General features: G+C 50.5%; 2 protein-coding genes across 4 annotated transcripts; one reads left to right on the plus strand and one right to left on the minus strand.

Annotated features, from left to right (window-relative positions):
- Nucleotides 1-517: 517 nt before the first annotated feature.
- On the minus strand, nt 518-15,064 carry PFKFB2 (6-phosphofructo-2-kinase/fructose-2,6-biphosphatase 2; the record flags this gene model as incomplete). Of its 3 annotated transcripts, XM_083878447.1 has the most annotated exons (16): nt 518-3,497; nt 4,919-4,987; nt 5,589-5,804; nt 7,079-7,152; nt 7,704-7,766; nt 8,978-9,107; nt 9,746-9,850; nt 10,670-10,816; nt 12,047-12,254; nt 12,706-12,830; nt 13,247-13,303; nt 13,430-13,504; nt 13,644-13,710; nt 14,060-14,156; nt 14,237-14,362; nt 15,001-15,064. In XM_083878447.1, the coding sequence occupies 15 exons, from the start codon at nt 15,062-15,064 to the stop codon at nt 4,961-4,963; spliced, it is 1,581 nt and encodes a 526-aa protein (XP_083734573.1). In that variant the 3' UTR covers nt 518-3,497; nt 4,919-4,960. The 3 variants fall into 3 exon arrangements, with proteins under 3 accessions (XP_083734573.1, XP_083734574.1, XP_083734572.1); XM_083878448.1 differs by lacking the exons at nt 4,919-4,987; nt 5,589-5,804; XM_083878446.1 differs by lacking the exons at nt 518-3,497; nt 4,919-4,987 and having other exon boundaries at nt 5,063-5,804.
- A 737-nt stretch (nt 15,065-15,801) lies between these two features.
- Nucleotides 15,802-19,716, plus strand: YOD1 (YOD1 deubiquitinase). The gene is made up of 2 exons (XM_083878463.1): nt 15,802-16,021; nt 16,593-19,716. Exons 1-2 carry the CDS (start codon nt 15,814-15,816, stop codon nt 17,297-17,299), a joined length of 915 nt encoding a protein of 304 aa, XP_083734589.1. The 5' UTR covers nt 15,802-15,813; the 3' UTR covers nt 17,300-19,716.
- Nucleotides 19,717-20,702: the final 986 nt, after the last annotated feature.

The following is a 20,702-nucleotide window of genomic DNA, read 5'->3' on the forward strand; positions in this document are numbered from 1 at the left end:
TTCTCCAGGCAGCCCCACCCAACCCCAGGGAAGCAGCACAGGAGGTCCCCGAGCATCACTGGGAGCTGAACACAGAAAATTCCAGAATGGTTTGGTTGGAAAGGACCTTAGAGCTCAGTTCCACAGAAACCCTGAGATCGTGAACTCCAGTAAAAAACAGCCTTAAAAACTGAGGAGAGGAAGAGAACAGCAGCAGGGTTTGAGTCCCCCATTTTCAACTCAAATTCCCAAAGCAGAGGACACCTGCCCACCCCTGCAGCCCCTTTTCCTCCAAACACATCCCAGTGACCCCCCGGGCTCCTCACCTCCCCAGAAAACAGCACAAGGGGCAGAGTTTGAGCAAACAATGGAAAAAAACGGAGGAAATGATATGTGTGGGTTTTAAAGTCTCTTTATTGTAAATAAACACTGACAGATTATTTATGCTCAAGTGCACAGAGCAAACAACACATGCCACTGACAGACACTGCAGCGTTTTAAACCTAAAATAAAACCCAAAGCACATAGAAGGCAGCAGAGCAGGGAAGTTCACAAGCAGCTGGGTAAGAACCCTGTCCCCAAACACTCCAGACAGAGCTGCAAACAGAGCCCAGGAGCAGGGGGACAGTGAGGGGACATCAAGGGGACAGCGTGGTGGCACTGGCACTGCTCACTCACAGCCCCTCAGAGGGCACAGGGTGAGGTTTGGGGACATCCCCCAGGGCAGGGGGCTCTGGCCATGCTGGTGCTGCTCCCTGGCAGCCAGGCCAGGCTCTTCCCTGTCACCCACCAGAGCTGCCGGGAAGGGGACACCTGGTGACAGCTCTGAGGTCACAGGCAGTGTACACACATCAGCCAGCCAGGCTGGATTTAACTCTCTCCCTCCATTTTTCCAGGTATTTCCCCCCATTTTTCAGTTTGTTGTTGTTTTGTTGGTTTTGGTTTGTTTGTTTTTTTTTTTTTTTCAGCAGAGATGGAGCAGTTTTAGTTTTATCCCAAGTGCTCCTTTTTCTCTGTGGTGACAAACAGGGACAGGCAGGTCCTGCTGAAGGTGACAGCAGCCACCACCACCAGCTCTGCTCCTTGAAACAGAGGCACAGAAAGCCAGGGGGTCACAGAAAGCCCCCAGTCCTGGAAGAAAGCTCAGGAAGGTGCCAGGCTCACACCCAAACCTCCAAACCCACCTCCAGACCCACCTCCACCTGCCCAGCCCACCACGCTGATCCCACGACAGCACCAGCAGCTGCTGAGCTCTTCCACCAAAAACATCTCAAAAACCCCCCATTGTGCAATGTTTGTTTATCCCGGGGTGTTTGCAGGCCCAGAGCCAGGGAAATCGGGTGGTTTCAGGGAAATCCCTGGCACGGGGAGCTGCCAGGAGGTGCCCACTGGCATCATCCCAGTCCCTGCAGGACCCTCAGGGCAATGAGCTGCTCCCAAAATCTGCTGCTGACATGTTTGCTTACAACCATTTCGAGGCTAAAAATGCAGGAGGAAAAAGCTTTAATTAAAGCAGAGGCACAAATGCTGCAGAGGAGGAGGAAATTCCATCCCACAACCCCAAAAGAGACCTAAACTGCAAAACCCACCTGATTTTCAACAAGGATTTAAAACAAAACAATAGAAGTCACGACCACCAAACACATTGACAGCGACATTCACAAATCCTAACAGGTAAAAATATAGATTTTTTTGAGGTTTTTGTCTCCTTACAATCATTTACTGCCCAGTGATGTGAACACAATGGACTCCCCAGCAAGTTTCTCCCAGTGTTTTTGTGCGTGAACATCCCACAGGACATTTCCCACTCCTTTTCCCACAGAGCAGGAGGGGTTTGGTCAGGGCAGCCTGACAAGGACGGGTTTGTGCGTTCAGAGCGTTCTGGAGTGTCAGGACTGCCATGGACAGCCTCTAAATCTCCTCCTTCAACATTTAAAATTTTTTTCCTGGTTTATTTCTAAGCATAAAAGCATTGAAAACTCAAGACCAGACCTGAAGGGGGAAAATTAATTAAAACTCAGTTTTTCACCACTGAATTTCACCCTTCTGTGGCACAATTGCTTTAGATCAACACATTTTTCTGCTCCTCAGAAATCCTGAAGAGTCCAGATTAATGTCTTGGTCCTCTCTCTATCTCAGTTTTATCAAATTACAGCTCTGGGAGTGTTTAAAACAAAACCAAATCTGAGCTCAAAATGCCCAGGTAAGCCTCAAGCTCTGGGGCTGTTGAGCTCCTCCACAGCCAGGGCAGAGTTTCCCTGCTGTGGGGAATATCCAACATTTATTTACACATTTAAAATAAGCAACTTCTGGGGCTCAGAATTGCTCAGATAAATCCTGGAGTCACCTGGGAACAGCAGGTCCAGCACAGCCTCCTGCTCTGCACCCAAATTTTCCTTTTCTTCACCCAACCTGAGGGTCCTGCCCTTATTGCAACAACAGCTGGGGTCAAGACTTGTGGGAGGGAACTGAGAATTTGGGGATTTAAGGAAAGGGTTTAAGTTAAGACACGGCCACACAGAGCTGCACAACCTGTGCTCTAAACTCTACAGCAGCTTAAAAACGATGAAAGGCAGCACTGGCAACATTCACAGCTTATTCATAGGCAAGTTAAAAGCTTGTTGTGGGCCTAAAATTTGGTGTTTTATAAAGAAAACTGATAAAAACATTGTGCTTCCTGCAAACTCTGGCCAGGAGCCCTGCTGGTCCCAGCCATGCTCCCATTTTTTTGGGGTTAAATGGATAAAATGTCCCTAAAAGGCAGGGAAAATGAGTGAGAGGATGAAGTTTAGGTGGGGATGAGAAGCTAAATAGGGTTTGATGTGGGATTTGAAGCACTGGGAGCTGTGCTGCTCCCAGAGAGGGCCAGGAGGGTTTGTTGCCATCTGTCCCTCCCAGGAGGCAGCCCCTGGGATGGATGTGCTGACCTGGCTGTCACATCCAAGCAAAAACATTCCCAGGGCAAAGGAACTGGCTCAGACTGGGGGGATTCAACCCAGCACCCATGGAGGGAAAGTCAAACCTGGCTTGGAGTTCCCTGGATGGCTGAACAACAGAAAAAAAAAAAAGAGCTTGAACTTGGATGTGACTTGGAAATAACTTGGAAATGGCAATGGAGAAATAAAAGCTCAGGGATTTGGCCTGAAAATGCCTCTTCCAAAGAAAAGCTACCTCACGGAGTAAAAACATGATTATTTTGTCCTCCCACTCTGGTAAATTTTGGCACCTGGCCAGGAGCAAAGACGTGGGACACTATTTCAACACCCAGGGATGCGTTGGCTTAGGAGCGCTAAAAGCAGCTTGGAACAAAAAATCTCCACAACCCACCTTCTCCAGCCCCGGGGACAGACAAAGAAAAGACACAGACAGGCTCTAAAATCACAGTTCAAGGCGAGGAGTGGCCAGGGTGGCTCCAGGGATGCTCCAGTGGCAGCTGCTCCATCTCCTCCTGGCTCTGGAATTCCCAGCTGGATCGGAGGGGGGAGCAGGAGCCCCTACACTGCTAAAGTGGCCATTCTCTGCAGGGGGAAGAGAAACAGGAGGTCACAGCAAGGAAGGCAGGAGGGGGAAAAGCAGGAGACAGCTCAGCACATGGAGAGGTGAATCCAGCTCCATGGATTCCATGGCAGGAACCACCTGAGCATTTATTTCATCCCTTCCATCCATGTTTCACTCTCATCCTCCTGCCAACCCCCCTGAAGGGTTTTCCCATCACAGCCTGAGCCTACACAAGCTCAGAGAGGTGGAGAAGCTCAGGAGTAACGAGGGAGGCTGGTTGCTCAGGGCTGCTCACTTTTATTTACCTTCTCCATGGGGACTCACACTTCCAGAACCACCCAAGAGCCATCAACAGTGACCATCTGGCACATTAACCACGACAAACACTTAGAGCTTTGATAAAACCCCTTCCTCTGTGTGGCTTTGATTTTTCAGCCTTCTGATTGTTTCACATTTCTACTGGAGCTTTTTTATGCTTGTAACAAAAACAATGACTGGTATTTTGTAAATATGCATTCCTTTCCAGGGGGAAAGACAAATTAATGGGTTGGTTTCACCAGTAAGGTCAGAGAGGTGTCAACCTCATCCCCCAATCGCTGGTCAAAGTCCAAACCCCTATTTAAACCCCAAATCATAATAAACTTTCACTTCCTCTGTTCACTTCTCAACCTGACGGGTGAATGTGGTTCTTTCATGTCCAGTGACAATTAACCACGAGAAATACTGAGAGCTTTGATAAAACTCCTTCCCCTGCCTCACTCAGGAACACACTCAGGCAGTGAAAGGAACACACCAGGAACACACTCAGGCAGTGAAAGTTAATGATAAATCCATGATCCAGTGACTCCTGAAAAATCCCCAAAAGCAGCGAGGCCACCACATGTCGCCCTGATCTTTAGCCTTCTGATGATTGTTTACATATTTCTTCTAGAATTTCTCAAAACAATGTAGAATGTTTTCATATTTCTCACTGATGGACTTCTGAATTGACCACTGGGGTCAGAGAGGTGTTCCTCTCATCTACCAATCCTCGACCAAATTCCTAATCCTATTTAAACCCTAAATCATAATAAACTGCCCTTTTTTTGCTCACTTCAACCCAACCAGTGAGTGTGTGGTTCTTTTGTGTCCCTAACAGTGACAACCACACCTTGTTCTGGGCACGGGGGACACAGGCGGGACCCTGCCCTGCCCAGCACCACGGAGCCATCCCACGTCCTGATCCAGGGATGGAGGGATGTGTTTGTTCAAACACAACCTGCAGCAGCCAGCACAAGCACCAGCAAACCCAGCTGGAGCCCCTGGATCAGCAGGCTCAGCCCCCACTGATACCCCTCAACATCTCAGTTTTATCCAGCACAAGATTCCTCCTGCTCCATGGGTTTGTCTTTGCCCAGAGTGGTTTTTCCATGAAACACAAATCAAGAGAAATGCCACTTACTGAGCCCAAAGAGAGCACACCCAAAGCTGCTTGCAGTGGGACTCAGAGGCAAGCATTTCCCTCTGGAGGCTGCAAAGGAAACAGAGAAGCACAGCAGGGCTCATAGTGCATCTTAAAGGAGAATGAAATAGGAAAAGCAGCAAAAGCAAATGAGGGGAGGAGTGAAGCAGCCCCAGAATTTCGTGTCAGCCCAGGGCAGGTTTGTGTGGCAGCAGGAGGTGATGGGAGGCAGGGACATCACTTGGCTGCAGTGAAAAAATTGGGACAAAGAGGGCATTAGGAACTTCTCCAGTCAGGTTTGAGCCCAGAAGCAAAATCCCACCCAGAATGAAACCCCTGCCAAAGGCCACTGATGGAAACCTGCCTGTGAGGAGCCTGATCCTGGAAGACTGGCACCAGAATTCCAGTTGGATGGGGGGAATTTTCATGTTTTGGGGCTGGTTTTGAGGGGTTTTTTTTTTTTTTGGTTTTTTTTGGGGTTTTTTTTGGTTTTTTTGTTTGTTTGTTTGTTTGTTTGTTGTTTTTTTTGGTTGTTTTTTTTTTTTTCCTCCCTTAATCCAATCCAGGCTGGATGATTTCCATCCAGAAACAGACACCCCTGCTCAGGATCCTGGGCTTCAGAGAGGACCACGGGTGACGGTGGGGACAGGGAGCAGGGGGAAGGTACCACCTGGACAGTGACCTCCAGCTGTGGCTGCTCAGCCCCTTCTGCAGCTTCCAGGGATGGGAGAGGCCCTCGAGCTTCCAGGGATGGGAGAGGCCCCAGCAGGTGCAGGGGTTTGCTGCCCAGGCTGTGGTGCCGCGGGCGCTTTACGGTGTCGGCGCTGGCCCGCGGGGTAAAGCTGTTCCTCCTCATCCTCACAGGGCTCTGCCTGCTGGGGAGGCCCTGCTGATCCCACACAGAGGCAATCACCAGGGGTGAAAAGGGGGACGTCACATCACCTCCAGCACCCCACCCTGAACGACCCCGCGCCGGGCTGTGCCTTCCCCAGCTTGGGAAACAACTTAATCCATTTTGGACCCAACTGGAAAGTGATTTTTCAGCAGTTTTACTTCCCTTTGGGACTTCTGTTTTGCACAGGTGGCTCCGTTTGGGTTTGGGTTCTTTTATTTTTTTTCTCTCTGCACGATCAATTCAGGGGGAAAAAAAGAAATAAGCAAATAGAAAACTCTCCCTCCTTCCTGTTTGTTCTGCCCCAAAGCAGCTGTGTTCCCCGAGCCAAGCAAAGAACAGAAACAGCCTCCAAGAGGGCAGCAATGATTTCCATGCAGGGATCACAGAGAAGTGAGAGAAGTTACAAATCCCAGAGTGGTTTGGGTTGGAAGAACCTTTAAACATCCCCTAACCCTCTGCCATGAGCAGGAACAGGCTGGAAACCACGAGGATCCACACAAACCATGCCCAATGTCCTCAGTTTGGCACTGGACAGCTCCACAAACCCTCCAGCCACAGCTGCAGGTTCCCAGTGTCCCCAGTCTCCTGGCACAAAAGAATAACCAGATCCCAGCCCAAAAGCTCTTCAGAAAATACAACAAAAAGCCCAAATGTACCAAAATCACCTAAAGTCAGATGGATTCAGATTTCCAGCAGAGCAGAGCGGGTTTGTGCTCTCTAACTGGGGGAATTAATTAGAGGCATCACTGAGGCTTTCCCTGAAAATCCCTTTGGAAAGTGACATTTTACAAAATCCAGGAGCTCAAAGATCAGCAGCTCCCCCAGATTTAGGATGTGGTCACAAGGTGGATGGTCATCAATCATTAAAATAATGGCAGAGAGAGGGTTTCAGAACGAGAAAACTCATCAAGACAAAGAGAAAAATCCACTTTAACCCTTTTGCCAAGTCTTTTTTGAAATTACCAACAAGCATCAGCAACAAATACTGCATGGAAAACTGAGAAGGAGACCTGGAGTTTAAAATCTGTGCCCTAAATTTGCCCATTCTGCTCCCCACAACAGCTCTGAAAAAATATCAAAATATCCCCCCCAGGCCTGGGCAGCACTAATGCACCCCAGAACTAACTCTCCTTCTGGGGGTCATTTCTGAAGAGAATCCTTCTGCTCACTGAAAGGCACCAGGCACTTCTAGCAGGTGTTTCAGAAAGGAAACACCTTTGGGAATTTTGGAAAAGGTGGAGCCAGAGGGGTGCAGCCAAACTTACTGAGTTCAGGGAGGGCTTGTCCCGGTGGGTGTTCACTGCCTCCACATTCAGGGTGATTGTCTCCACTTTGCAGCCTTCACCCAAGAGAAAGAGAAGTTTAAATGAGTCATTTATTAAAAAACAAAACAAAACAAAAAAACAGCAGGGAAAGTGAACAGGAATAAATTTCTGATTTATAAACAATAGCACAGCTCATAAATCCACAGTTCACCCCACGAACAGAATTTTAGACTCCACTTGGTGGTTTGAAGTGTGAGAGCCCAGCCCTGTGTTATCTGGGCTGAACAGAAAAGCCAATTTGGGCACAGAAAAGTCAATTTTAACTGACTGCAGCCCAAGTTTGGAGGCACAGCCTGCCACACCCACAGGGAAAATCTAATTGTTTAAAAGAGAGGCCAGGGGAGAAGACCCTGCACCTCCACATCTGTTCCCCCAACCCTCCAGAACCCTTTTCTAGGTTAATTTTTGTTATGTTAACCAGGAAATAACCTGTTTATTTATTACCAGAAGCTTCTAAAGCACAGCCAGGTGCTGCCAGACATGGACACAAACCTGCCCATAACATCCCCACACACAAACCAGGAGGGGAATCGAAATTAAAAATGAAAATAAAGCAGTTATTTACCATAGGCAACAGGTGTGAGCTTGAGGATGGTGTGCAGGGGGCAGCGCAGGTAGGGCAGCTCATCTGGGACAGAGAAAAGTGTTATGGGGTCACCTGGGATGGCACAGCCCCCCTGTCCCCATCACAGAGGGGCTGGACTGAACCCTTTTAAGGGTCCCTTCGACCCACATTGAATGGAAATTGTCCTGGGAGCAAGAGCCTGTGGATTGCACCCAGACAAAAAGAAAAAAAAAAGAAAATATAGGAGCTGGAAACGAAAGTGGAGCCCCGTGTGGCCCAGGGCTCTCCAACACTTGGCAGTGCTGGTTCAGGGCTGGGCTCAGCCTTCCCAAAGGGTTTTTCCAACCCAAACAATCCCATCATTTCCACTTCCAAAGCACTGGGCCAGCCAGAGGGAACCTCTCCAGTGTCACACAGCTGGGAAAACACCTCAGCAACAGCTGCCACGGGCCCACAGGAGATTGATTCAGAGCTGGGTTTAAAAGTTTATGAACTTTGTTAGAAGTTTATGAACTTCATTAGAAGTTTTATGAAGCTCTAGTGCCACTCACTGGAGCTTGCAGCAGACTGGAACCTTCCAGCTGTGTGTGTGCTGTGCAAGAAATCAGCATTTCCCTGGGATGGGGCACTCCTGACAACCCTCCCAGGCCACTGAGGTGCTTTAATTCATCAGGAAACGTTTTCTTTACATTTCAAACCAATCCCTTACATGTTCTGTAAGTGCTGCTGCTGAAAACAGCTCCAGGAACGACATCTGGGCAGAAAAAGAGCAGCACATCCCCACGAGGGGAGCTCCTTGCAGTGCTGCAGTGGAAGGGTTAAAGCACTGCTTGACACCTTTCCTTTCCTCCTTTTTTAAACAGCTCTTCCCTCATTAAAAATAAAAACAAAAAAAACACCCAAGCCAAGCTAAACAAATGAAAAAAAGCCACCAAAAACCAAAAATAAAATAATAAAATAAAGTACTCCAAACAAACAAAAAACCAAACAAAAAGCAAACAAAAAAAAATCCCCCAAAAATAAAAACAAAAACAAACAAACAAACAAAAAAAAAAAAAACCAAAAAAAACAGACCAAAAAAACCAAACAAAATACCAAACCAAAAAACCAAGCAAAAAACCAAAACCAAAACAAAAAAAAACCAAAGAAGCAAACAGAAAAAAAAAAAAAAAAAAACCAAACAAACCCCCAAACCCACCCAGTCATTATCAAAACCCCCACGAGGGGAAGCAGGGAGAGGAGCCAGCCCCAGCATCATCCCTTTATTTTTGTACCTGCACTCTTGTCAAGAAAATAAGCCAGGAGGCACCTCATGACAGCCTGGTGGGAGATAACCAGGACGTTCCCTTGCCTCTCCAGCTCCATAATTACCGGCTCCAGGCGCTGCACCAAGTCCTGGTAGGACTGAAAAACCAAAACAGGAATTGGCCAAGGGGTTGTAAAAACACAGGGTTAAAGCAGAGGTGGCAATTTACAGCCTCACCTTCAGGGAAATATCAGTTAAAGCAGCAAAATGAGGAGGTTTTGGGTGAGGTGGTAAAAATAGTAAATAAAACCTCTCCAAAATAAAGCCAAGAGCAGAAAGTGAAATTCAGGGTTAGAAGCCTCAGACCGTGGGAGGGCTCAGGTTCCTGGTAACTCAATTAGTGCAGTCAGGAAAAAACCTCAAATAAAACAGTAAATGATTCATTTCAACAGGGTGGGATGTAAATCCAGAAATGACTGCAGGCCACACCCGGGATAATTTTGTTTCCCAGATGGCTTCTCAGTGACAATTCAGGCCTGGGATTCAGGCAGAACCCCCTCGGTGTCTGAGGGCAGCATCCAGCAAGTGGCCAAATCAGTGGACTGAAAAGCATCATCTGCACACCCGGGGAGGGAAATAAAAAAACACTTCCCCCAAAAGGGAACTGGGGATCCCTAATGTTCTCAGTTTGCATGCAAATATGGGCAGAATAACTGGAAATTGAGTCAGTTTTTATTCCAATCCCACATGTCTTTGTTCACTGCACTGTGTATTATTGTTTCTCCAGGGTCCTCACCTCGCCTCCAGGATAACGATAAAGGTATTTCTCCTGATCCCTCATGGCAAACTCATCCGGGTACTTGGCCTCAATTTCTGCATAGGTCATTTCTTCACAGACCCCCTGAGGGAAGGAAAAACAGCTCACCACAAACCTCATTTCATCAGAGGGCCCAACGACACGCCAAGGAGGGAAGGAAAAGCACGGGCTGAGATCAGGGGCTCCCTTTATGGCATGGAAATTTTAGGAGTGGCACCTGACCCAGCCTTGCCCCCAGTGCGGGTTCCAGGGCGGTTTGAAGAGGCTGCGCTTTGGTTTTATCTCCAAACCCAAGAAGGATGACATCCCTGGTGTTTGCCCAGGATGAAAAATGAGCCCTCGCTTCCCCAGCAACCACCCTGCAATTTCCTGAGAGAATCAGAGTGGGAGCAGCAACCTTTGCCCAGCCAGGAGGGTGTGACAGATGTCTGCGAGGTTCAGTGTTATTTTCCTCCTCCACACCAGCTGGAATGTCCCCAGCAAGACCTGGCAGCTCTGAACACTCTCAGCCCTGTACCAAACCACCCCAAACCTCATCCTGGATGGCTGAAATCCATGATACAAAAAACATGGCTATAAATCAACAGAAAACAGCCGGGTTTATGGTGATTAATTCAGCTTTAAACATCATTTCCCACCTAGAAAAGCTGAGGTTTTGAAGCAGCCTCTCACTCACAGCACTGATCTCATTGAGGATCTTTCACTGCTGGGTTTATGGTGATTATTAATTCAGCTTTAAACATCATTTCCCACCTAGAAAAGCTGAGGTTTTTGAAGCAGCCTCTCACTCATAGCATCGATCTCACTGAGGATCTTTCACTGCTGAGTTTACAGTGATTAATTCAGTTTAAACATCATTTCCCACCTAGAAAAGCTGAGTCTTTGAAGCAGCCTCTCACTCACAGCATCGATCTCGTTGAGGATCTTCCACTGCTCGTAGAGCACCCCCAGGGACTCTGCTGTCTGGATTGTCCTCTTCAGCTGGCTCGTCCACACCTTCAGGTCCACAATCTCCTGCTCCTCAATGAACTTCTTCAGAGCCTGGGAGAACTGGGGAGAAAAGCTGGGGAGGTTAGGGGGGGTGATGCTTTTTTGGGCTACTGAAAAACACAACCCAGATCAAATTAAGGAAATAAAAAGCAGTTTATTTATATTTATTGAAGGGCCCTCAGGTACATTTTGGGCAGACAAAGCCCCCCAGAAATGGATAATGGGTCATGGGTATTCACACTTTTATAAGTTTGGTCTATTTGCATATTGGGGGTTAATCTTCCAATTACAGCTTTAGGTAATGAATTAATTTACCCCAGATTTGCTCCTCCCCAACTCACTTTTGTTTAAATTTCTCAGGGCCTGAGGCAGTGAGGTGTCCTTGACTCCCAGGCCTGGAGAGGAATTGTTGTGTCAAAATGAGAGAACAGCAGCTCACACTGTGTGTGGAGTTTGGGGTTACACACTAAAGAACTGCAGGATTACAAATAACTGGAAAATATAAAAGATGGAATAGATGGAAAATATAAAATCCTGAGGCATCAAGGGGACAGGGGAGGCTGCAGCTGCTCAGAGCATTGAGGCTGTGGGGACACAGAGCCTTTTAACCTTTCTAACTTCCAAATCCTGTACTGCATTAGTGCCCAACTCTTAACTCCATATAAAGTGTTAACTACTTCATACTAACTATTTTATACTGTTTAATTACTTTAAACTATCTTACTATTTTATATTGTCTCACTATTTTATACTGTCTATTTTATATTGTCTCACTACTTCATACTGTCTAACTATTTTATACTGCCTAACTACTTTATATTGTCTAACTACTTTATACTGTCTAACTACTTTATACTGCCTAACTATTTTATACTGCCTAACTATTTTATACTGCCTAACTACTTTATACTGTCTTCACACCTTGGGCAGACAAAACAATCCCTCTGGGCCTGGAACTCAAGGGCACCCTGCAGCCTCAGAAAAGTACAAACTAAAGTGAATTAGGGGCAGCTGAGCTGGGGGAATGTGACTTCATTACCTGAAGCTGGAATTGCAGAATTAACCCCTGATATGCAAATGGACCAAACTCATTTCAGTCAGAAGAACTCGTGACCATTGTCCATTTTGTGTGTATCCTCTGGGAGGCTCTGCCTGCCCAGGGTGTGCCTGTTGAAGGCCTTAAATAAACACTTACTCTTATTTTCTTAATGTCATCTACTCTCTGCTCCAGGCAGCCCCTCCAAGGGATCGAGCCCAGCTCCCAGGGCACAGACACAGCCCCCCACGTACCTGCTTCCCCCGGGGGGACAGACCAGAGTCCCCCCCAATCCTGCCCACGAGGTTGTACTCGCTCTCGCCGTGCCGGCACAGGTAGATGGTGCGGGGCTGCACGTGGATGTTCATCAGGTAATAGACAATTTTACTCTGGATGTAATCCTGCACTCGGTTGACCAGGAATCGCTGGCCCACGTTGATCACTTTAATGAAGGAAAGATCTCTGGAGTCGACATAAGATAAGAACGCCCACAGGGCTGGTTTTAAAAACGAGGCACCCGAGGGTGGTGGCACCCAGCTGCTCCTCCTCTGGGAAAGGCAGGACAGGCTCTGAACTGCTGTGCTAAAAAATCCCTCCCTGGGAGGGTGGGGAGGCCCTGGTCGCCCCTGGATCCCTGGAAGTGTCCAAGGCCAGGCTGGACAGGACCTGGAGCAGCCTGGGACAGTGGGAGATGTCCCTGCCATGGCTTTTAGAGATGGACCCTGACATCTCTCCCAACCCAAACCATCCTGAGATTGTGTAGCACACAGAGAAAAATCCCTTCACATCTCACTTGGGAGCTGTGATTCACCTGCACACAGTCACACCTGGGAAGAGCAGAGGTGTTGGAGCATCCTGAGCCCCAAAGCGGCTCAAGTGCCCAAGGACAAAGTGACCTCAGGGATTATCTTACTTGTCACTGGCATCCGGGTCCAGAGGCTGGTAGGTGACCTTGTAGCACTCGATCCTCTTGAGGAAATCGTCCATCACATTCTCCCGGTGCCTCTCTGGGTAGTCCGGGCTGGAAACTTTCACCTCCTGCCCAACAGACCGAACAAAAGCACCGATGAATAACATTATTTCCCCCCCTTTTGAAACAAATCCACATTGTTTAACGCTGCCCTGAGGAAAAACCTGCTCCTGGCAGAGGAAACAAAGGGCGACTCTTGAGGCACTGAAGTGCTTGGCCCTGACAGACACCGCTGGCTTCCAGCTCTGCCCTCCCTCCCCGGCCAGGACAGCGCTCCAAGGTCACCCAACTGCCTGCCCGGCTCCTTTTGAGCTCCACATTCTCACATAACGGCGCCTCTGGCTTTTAATAAACCTGCAAATCCCAGCTGCTTATTCCGCAGGTGCAAGGGGAGAGGGAGGCGCCTGCAGAGATCCCCGGGAGCTCCCCCAGCCCGTGACCTTGCACGGAGGGCCCGAGTTCCCACGGCAAGGGCAGCACGCACCAGGATGTTGGCAGCGATGACCTCGGGATCGTCACACACAGACTCCACGAAAAACACCTCGGGAGAAGGCAAGGGAAGCACATTTCAGAGTCAAAACTCGAGAGCTCCTGCTCCTGGCTCCAGAGCTCCTGGAGTCACAGTGTCCCTCGGAGCAGCAAATTAACCATGCAATTAAAGCACTACCTTGAAAGCATTTTCCTTGGCAAAATCCAAGATCAGGTCCCGTCGCTCCCGGGTCGTGTTGGTGGCATCAAACACCTGGCAGATAATGAGGAAGGAGCAAGCAAACTGATCAAGTTTGTCTTTAGACTTTTAAACCCAGCCCCAAATTAGGTCCCTCAGCACTCCAGGCAGCTTCGAACTGCCCTGATGTAAAACCATTTACAGAGGATCTTACAGCGATCTGCCCGCTCTCCTCCAGGAGATAAGACTTCACATCCTCCAGAGCCACCAGGGCACAGCGCCTGCAGGACACAAACAGGGATGGTCACAGCTGATGGAAAGCATTCCCACAGCAAAGCTGAGCCAGCAGGGAGGGATTCAAACACCTCCCTCCCACCCCTGAACCGTTTTAAGAGCTCCAGAGATTTTGGGGCACCTCCATCTGTGACCTGACCCTCACTGCCCCCGAGCTTTGTGCCGGCCCCAGACTCCCACGGCCATCCCTGGCAGGATCCCTGCACAGGCTGTGCCGTTCCTCCCTCCTTCCAGGGGCACTCAGGGTTATTTTCTGCTCCTCAGACACACAGCCTGCCAAGCCTCCAGTGCCCCCAGCCCTGCAGGGCCGATCCAGGCACCGAGGCAGGGACTCACTTGCGGATCTCCATGGCCTCTTTGTTGTCGTGCCTGAAGAAGTCGTAGGACTTGTAGGACTTCACGGCCTCGCGCCGATACACCCCTAAATTAAACACTGCACACACGGGAGGGGGGAGTGTGAGGGCATTGCACTGGCAGGGGGCCCCGGCACGGGGCAGGGGGGTCCCCACACACCTTTGGTGGGCACCCCGATCCAGTTGAGGTAGCGGGTGAGCTTTTTGGACATGTAGGTCTTGCCCCGCGCGGGCAGCCCGATCATCACGATCAGCGTCGGGGAGTTGGTCATGTAGGAAGCCCATGCTGCAAAAAAAAAACCAAAAACAACCAAACCCACCCCAAAACAACATCAGCGGCGCTGCAGAGCATAAAGTGAGAGCCAGCCCAGCGTCATCCCATGTCCCGGTGGGTAAAGCACCTCCGCGCATCCCGGGATGGGCTCGGGCTCTGTCCTCGCCGTTAATGAGCCGCTGTGAGCACTCTGTGCTCTCCCCGCTGTTTGTTAATGAGGCGGAGCGGCAGCAGCACTGCCTAATGGGGCTTTTAGTGTTAAAAGCATTTACCGCCCGGGCAGGAGCCGCCAAGGGCGAAGGAAAGATGTTTTTAACAAAACGGTCACGTTCTGGCAGCAAACAGCCCGAGCGAGCTCCGCAAACGGCCGTGGAGAGGCGGATTTGGGGGGAAAGCACGGGATGGGGACGGAGGCGGCACCGGGGAGGTCGGGACAGGGCAGCGGCGGGAGGGGACGGGAGGGGACAGCCGGGGACGGGAGGGGACAGCCGGGGACGGGGAGCGCGTCCCGCGCGGGATGGATGCGAGCTCCGGGGCAACCCGCGCTTCTCCCCGCGCAGCCTGCTCCCCCTGCCGCGATTTATTTCATTTCTTCGGGACAGGACCGCGCATCCTCCCCCTCGCCACCCCCCGGGGCCGGGATTACTCACAGCACTGCTTCTCTCCGGCCCTGCCCCGCGGGGCCCCGGCGCAGCCCCGCGGCGCCGCCGACATGGCTCCGCGCCGCCGCTCCGCGCCCGCCGCATGCAAATCGCATGCAAATGAGCGGCAGAGAGCGCGCGCCCGGCGGAGCGGGGACGGAACCCGGGCCCGGGGGAGCGGACACGCGGGAAAAGGGAGCGGAGGGGCGGGAAAACGGGCCCGCGTCACGCGCGCGGGGGCGCGCGCTGTATGCAAATCAGGCCGGGTGGGCGGGGCAGCCGAGCTCTGTATGCAAACGAGACCGGGTGGGCGGGGCAGCCGCGCGCTATATGCAAATGAGATTGGGCGGGCGGTGGGCGGGGCGAGAGGGGAAGTGGGGCACGCGCGCCATGCAAATGAGACGGGCGGTGGTGAAAGGGGAGCGGCGCTCGCGCATCTATGCAAATTCAGGCGGGCTATGCAAATTAAATAGGAGGTAATCATCGGGGAAGGGAGGGGACGGGAACTCAGGGCAACACCTCACGTTATGCAAATGAGATGGCAGGCGGTGTCCGGTTGCATGCAAACCAAACGGGGCGGGGTCACCTCGTTTATGCAAATCAGACCCCCGGCATGTCCTACCAATGACACGGGAGCGGTGCCCGGCTCTATGCAAATGAGCCACGCGCTATGCAAATTAACCCCCTCGGCGGGGCCGCGCTCTGATTGGCCGCCCGCTGTGGGGGGGGGGCGGTGGGCCGCCGGGTGTTCTCGCGAGAGCGGGGAGGGGGCGCGGGCCGGAAGCGGAAGCGGCGGCGGCCGGTGCGGCGGCGGCCCCGAGGATGCTGCGGCTGCGCTGCAAGGCCCGGAGCGGCTCGCACGCGCTGCCGGGGCTGTCGCCGCACTCCCGCCTCCGCGACATGCAGGCCGCGCTGGCCGCGCTCACCGGAGTGCCCGCGCCCGCCCAGCGCCTCCTGCACGGCTTCCCGCCGCGCAGCCTCGACCTCAGCGACGGCGAGCGGCGCCTGGGCGAGCTCGGCATCCACTCGGGTGAGGAGGGCGGGGGGCGGCGCTCTGCGGGCTCTGCTGCCCCGCCGGCTGCAATTACGCTGATTAAAGAGGCCGTGACACACACGCCCCTCATCGACCGGCGGTCGGGCCGGTTCCTGCTCCCGGGGGAGGTGACGGCACCCGGCTCGGCAGCGCTTCCTGCTCGCTGGCAGTGCCGGTGGTGCTTTGGCTGCTTCCCGGGGGTCCGGAGGGGCTGGAGGGGACAGGGATCGGGCCACGCCAGGTGAGTCCCGCGGGGACCGTTGTGGTGCCACCGGCTGTTGGCTGACGCTGTTTCCCAGCGGGATCCCGAGCCGGGGGAAACGGGCGGAGAGGCCGAGGCCGGGTTGGACGGGGTTTGGAGCAGCCTGGGCTGCTGGAAGGTGTCCCTGCCCTTGTCAGGGCTGGGACTGGGTGATGTTTAAAACCCCAAACCAGTCCATGATTCCATAATTCTCTTCTGTGATCCTCAGCAATGACAGCACTGCCGCGTTGTTGTGTTTGAGGAGCAGCAGCAGCTTTAAGTCCCCCCTTAATGTGCCTCTGACCCGTCTCTCCTCCTGTCTGGCAGGTGACACTCTCATAGTGGAAGAGGACACATCCAAACCCGAGCCTGCCTCTCCCGTGGTGGCCAAGAAAGCCATGTCCCAGCCTGTCAGGGAAGCTGTGCCCGTGCTGGCCAGGAGGGTGGTGCCGGCAGACAACTCCTGCCTGTTCACCAGCGTGTCCTACGTGGTGGAGGGCGGCGTGTACGACCCCGGCTGCGCCCCGGAGATGCGCAACCTCATCGCCCAGATCGTGGCCAGCGACCCCGAGTCCTACTGCGAGGCCGTGCTGGGCAAAACCAACCGGGAGTACTGTGACTGGATCCGCAGGGAGGAGACCTGGGGGGGAGCCATCGAGGTGTCCATCCTCTCCAAGTTCTACCAGTGCGAGATCTGCGTGGTGGACACGCAGACCGTGCGCATCGACCGCTTCGGGGAGGACGCAGGCTACAGCAAGCGCGTGCTGCTCATCTACGACGGGATCCACTACGACCCCCTGGAGCGCCGCCTGCCCGGCTCCGACCTGCCCCCCCAGACCATTTTCCCCAGCAGTGATGACGTGGTGCTCGCACAAGCCCTGGAGCTGGCGGATGAGGCCCGCAGGAAGAGGCAGTTCACGGACCTGAACCGCTTCGCCCTGCGCTGCATGGTGTGCCAGAAGGGACTGACGGGGCAGCTGGAGGCCAGAGAACATGCCAAGGAGACTGGACACACCAACTTCGGGGAGGTGTGAGGAGCTCAGCCGCCGCCGGGAGGGTGCCATCGACTACCTCAGCACTCCGGGAGCAGATTCTGGAGTCCCCAGATAAGCTGTTTGTGTAATCATAAAATTCCGTTCACAGAGCTCGAAAAGCGAATTAACTTCGTGATGGCCAACGCACAGGTTTGGGGTCAGGGGGTTGGGAATGAGGGGATGGCACTTGGGCAGGTGGTGGACAGTGGCAGCCACACCTTGATTTCATCACCTTCTGTCTGTGTGTGTGTGATCTGAGCAGACAGACACCACCACGCTTGTCCAACGCTGGTGTAAAATCCACCTCCGAGGTGCTGAATGTACATTTGCAGGGTAATTCAATTAATCCGAGGCTTTGGGAAACACACACATCAGCATCACACACGCTGAGAATTAGGCTCTGCACATACGAGCAGCTCTCAGAGGGCAAACTGCTCGTGTGGTGCATGATTTGGGATGGAAATATCAAGTACAATGTCAAAATACAATTTGTAGTTGAAAGAGGATCTCTGAGCTGCCCTTTACTATCAGGAATAGACTTTGTGTAGTTTGTGTGCAGAGAACTTTAGGGAAAGCAGTGGCCTCTAAGCTTTAAGGTGTAGCCTTTAAATTAATGAGTAGATGGATAAGTGTTGAATAAAACTTATTAATCCTCCGTAGGTAGTTTTTAGTTGCTTGAAAAATAACTCTCAACCCCCTGGTGTTTACACTGCATCAGAGCATAAGCATGTTGGGATATACTTGGGATTCTTCTTCATAGTAGCATTGGAAATTCCTGCAAGAGGGAAGTGACTAGTTAGGGAAGTGACTCAATTTGCATCTCTTAAATACACTGAATATTTTACTTGAGTAGGGCCAATCATGGCCACGGTGTCACTAAGCTGTTCCAGTTTCCTCATACTGTAAATGAGCACTTTAAGGTTGAGTTCTCGCTCTTTGCTGATGAAAGTTTTGCCCTCTGAAGGCCAGAGCCAGAAGGGAGGCTTGAAATTCCATCTGCTTTCTGCCTTAATGTGTTTAATTTGTCACCCACTGGCTGTGGAGCAGCAGCAAGACTTTCCTTGTGAATACAGAAGGGTGGTGCTGAATATTCAGAACAAAATAAGCTGGGAGAAGTGCCCCCCACTCCTTGGACTGTTGAGAATCAGAGAAGGTAAAACTGGTTTAATTGGAACATCTTACCTCACAGTGGGGTTGTGAAGCTTAACAGCAAGTGCTTTTGAAGGCTTTTAAAAGGTGCTGTAAAGGTGCATATTACTGAAGGGGATTTATGTTGTTTTTGTTTTTGTTTTGTTTTGTTTTTTTTTCTTTGAAATGCCTGCAACACATCCTTGTTTCTTGAATTTTAAAATATCCTTTGCCTACCATCCTTCTGTTGCTGTTTTGAGTGGCCTTCCTTGCACTTTTAGACTGGGGAACAAGAATGTGCCTCTTTGGACTGAGGCAGAAATAAACCCACTTTCCACGTGGAACCTAAAACCCAGTTTGAAAGGCCTCTGTTCCCTCAGGCACCTGACCAAACTGGTGCAGCAACACCACCTTTCCTGCAAAAATCACATTTCAAGTTCTCAGCAGAGGCTCCCAGTTGGATCTCGCAATGCAGGAGGGTTTTACTGAAGAAAGAACATAATTACATAAGTGCTTTGCTAAATTAAGGCATGAATAATGAAACAGCGTAGAATCACCCAGAGCACTATGGACCAGGTTTGTTTTTAATTCAGTATTAAAACACACATGAGCACTGTTGGGAGTTCCCTGTAGAAAGCCACTTAGCTCCCAGTGTTAAACCCTGCTCTGCTTTTAGCCTGTCATTAGGAAAAGAAGATAAAAAAAACCCCAGAACCCAACATTAAACCCAACCCTGTAGAAGCTGATGCTTAAAAACCTCCAGAAATACCTGACAGTTCAAAGGAACTTGAAGATTACACTGTGTTATAACTACTTGAGCTGAAATACTGGCTAGGAAGGAGACCAAGAGACTGGCAAGCCCCAGGTGAACTCTGGGACAAGGAGCTGATCCTCCCCCTTTGCCATCTGTCACACGGACACAATAACCTACCTCAGAGAGGTGCACCAGGTGTCTTTGAAACACAAGTGGAAGATCCATATTTATTGTCTGCGTTGCCTTTGGGGAGCAAACCCTTAGATTTTAGCTTTGTGTCTTGGATGGATTTCTCTAAAGTGTGTAAAACATTTTCTTTCTTTCTTTTATTCTTTCTTTCTTTCTGGTATTTCTCAGTTGCAGTATTTGAAAAATGAGCTTTATTTAATCCAGAGTGTTGAGCTTTGCTAGATCGTGTTTGCATTGGGAATCTGCTAACAGAGAATCAGTTCCATTGGAGGGAGATGTGTCACTATCACTACTTGGATGTTTTCTTTTGTTGCCTAGAAAATAAAATCTCTTTGGTTAAAAAAAACCAAACAAACAAACCTGTAATTCGTGGTTGTAAAAGTTGATACTGTTACAGGCCTGACAAAGAACAAACCCTTGGTACTGACTACAAAAAAAAATTCTCCTTACTCTCCTAAACTTCCCCAAACAAAAAAGTATCTCCATTATTTAAAGTGAAAAGTCTGCGTAAATTTAAAGTACAACTCCTTTCCTTTTAAAAAAATATTACTAGGTTGTTTTTTATTACTTTTTAACTAGGATTTTCCTGCCCTTAATGACACAGTCAGGGGATTATCCCAAAAATGGCATCCTTCTAGTGGTGGGATGAACTCTGAATATCAGAATGGGATGAGATGAGCTTCAAGGTCCTTTCCATGCCAAACCACTCTGGGATTTTATGAAATATGATACCTGAGATATCAGCACTCAGCTGTAAAGAGTTTTACATCCTCCAGAACCGTTTATGCATTAAAATATATAAATTATGAAGTAGACTTCACCAATATTTGTGTCCTCTATTACACAGCTCTACTCCATGGATACAATAGACTGAAAGAGCAGTCTGGAGAGAAAACCAGTAATAACTGGAATTTCTGGAGGACAAACCTAATTCTGAAGTTCTGAGCAAACTCCCATCAAAAGAGCAGTTTCTGGGGAGAGCACTGAGAACAGGAACATCTTGTTCCTTGGTACATCTGAAATCAGCACCTTTCCCTGAGCACAGCCACAGCGGGGGCCACGGTGACACTTTGGGGACAGTCTCCTGTCCCCATCCTGCAGAATGTCCCAGCTCTGGAACTGGGATCTGCTCTGGGCACCCAGCCCCCAGTGAGACTGAGACCTCTGTGACCCCACAGTTGTGTTTGCCCTTCTCCTCTTGGGAGGGAATGGGGCTGAAGGAGGAGAGAGCAGAAGTTTCTGCTGCTTGCCTGGAGCTGGGGGAGTGTCTGAGAAATCAGACTGACACACGAGTGCTGAATCATCTGTGTTTGGGCTGATTTCACTGCAGAA

The sequence above is a fragment of the Zosterops lateralis genome, assembly GCF_965231275.1.
Source record: "Zosterops lateralis genome assembly, chromosome: 26".
Lineage (NCBI taxonomy): Eukaryota > Metazoa > Chordata > Aves > Passeriformes > Zosteropidae > Zosterops > Zosterops lateralis.

Bases quoted from the DNA above. Each gene is read 5' to 3' on its own strand.
- YOD1 (XM_083878463.1), top strand. From the start codon at position 15,814: ATGCTGCGGCTGCGCTGCAAGGCCCGGAGCGGCTCGCACGCGCTGCCG. The intron at 16,022-16,592 runs GTGAGGAGGGCG...CCTGTCTGGCAG, and splicing joins CGAGCTCGGCATCCACTCGG to GTGACACTCTCATAGTGGAA.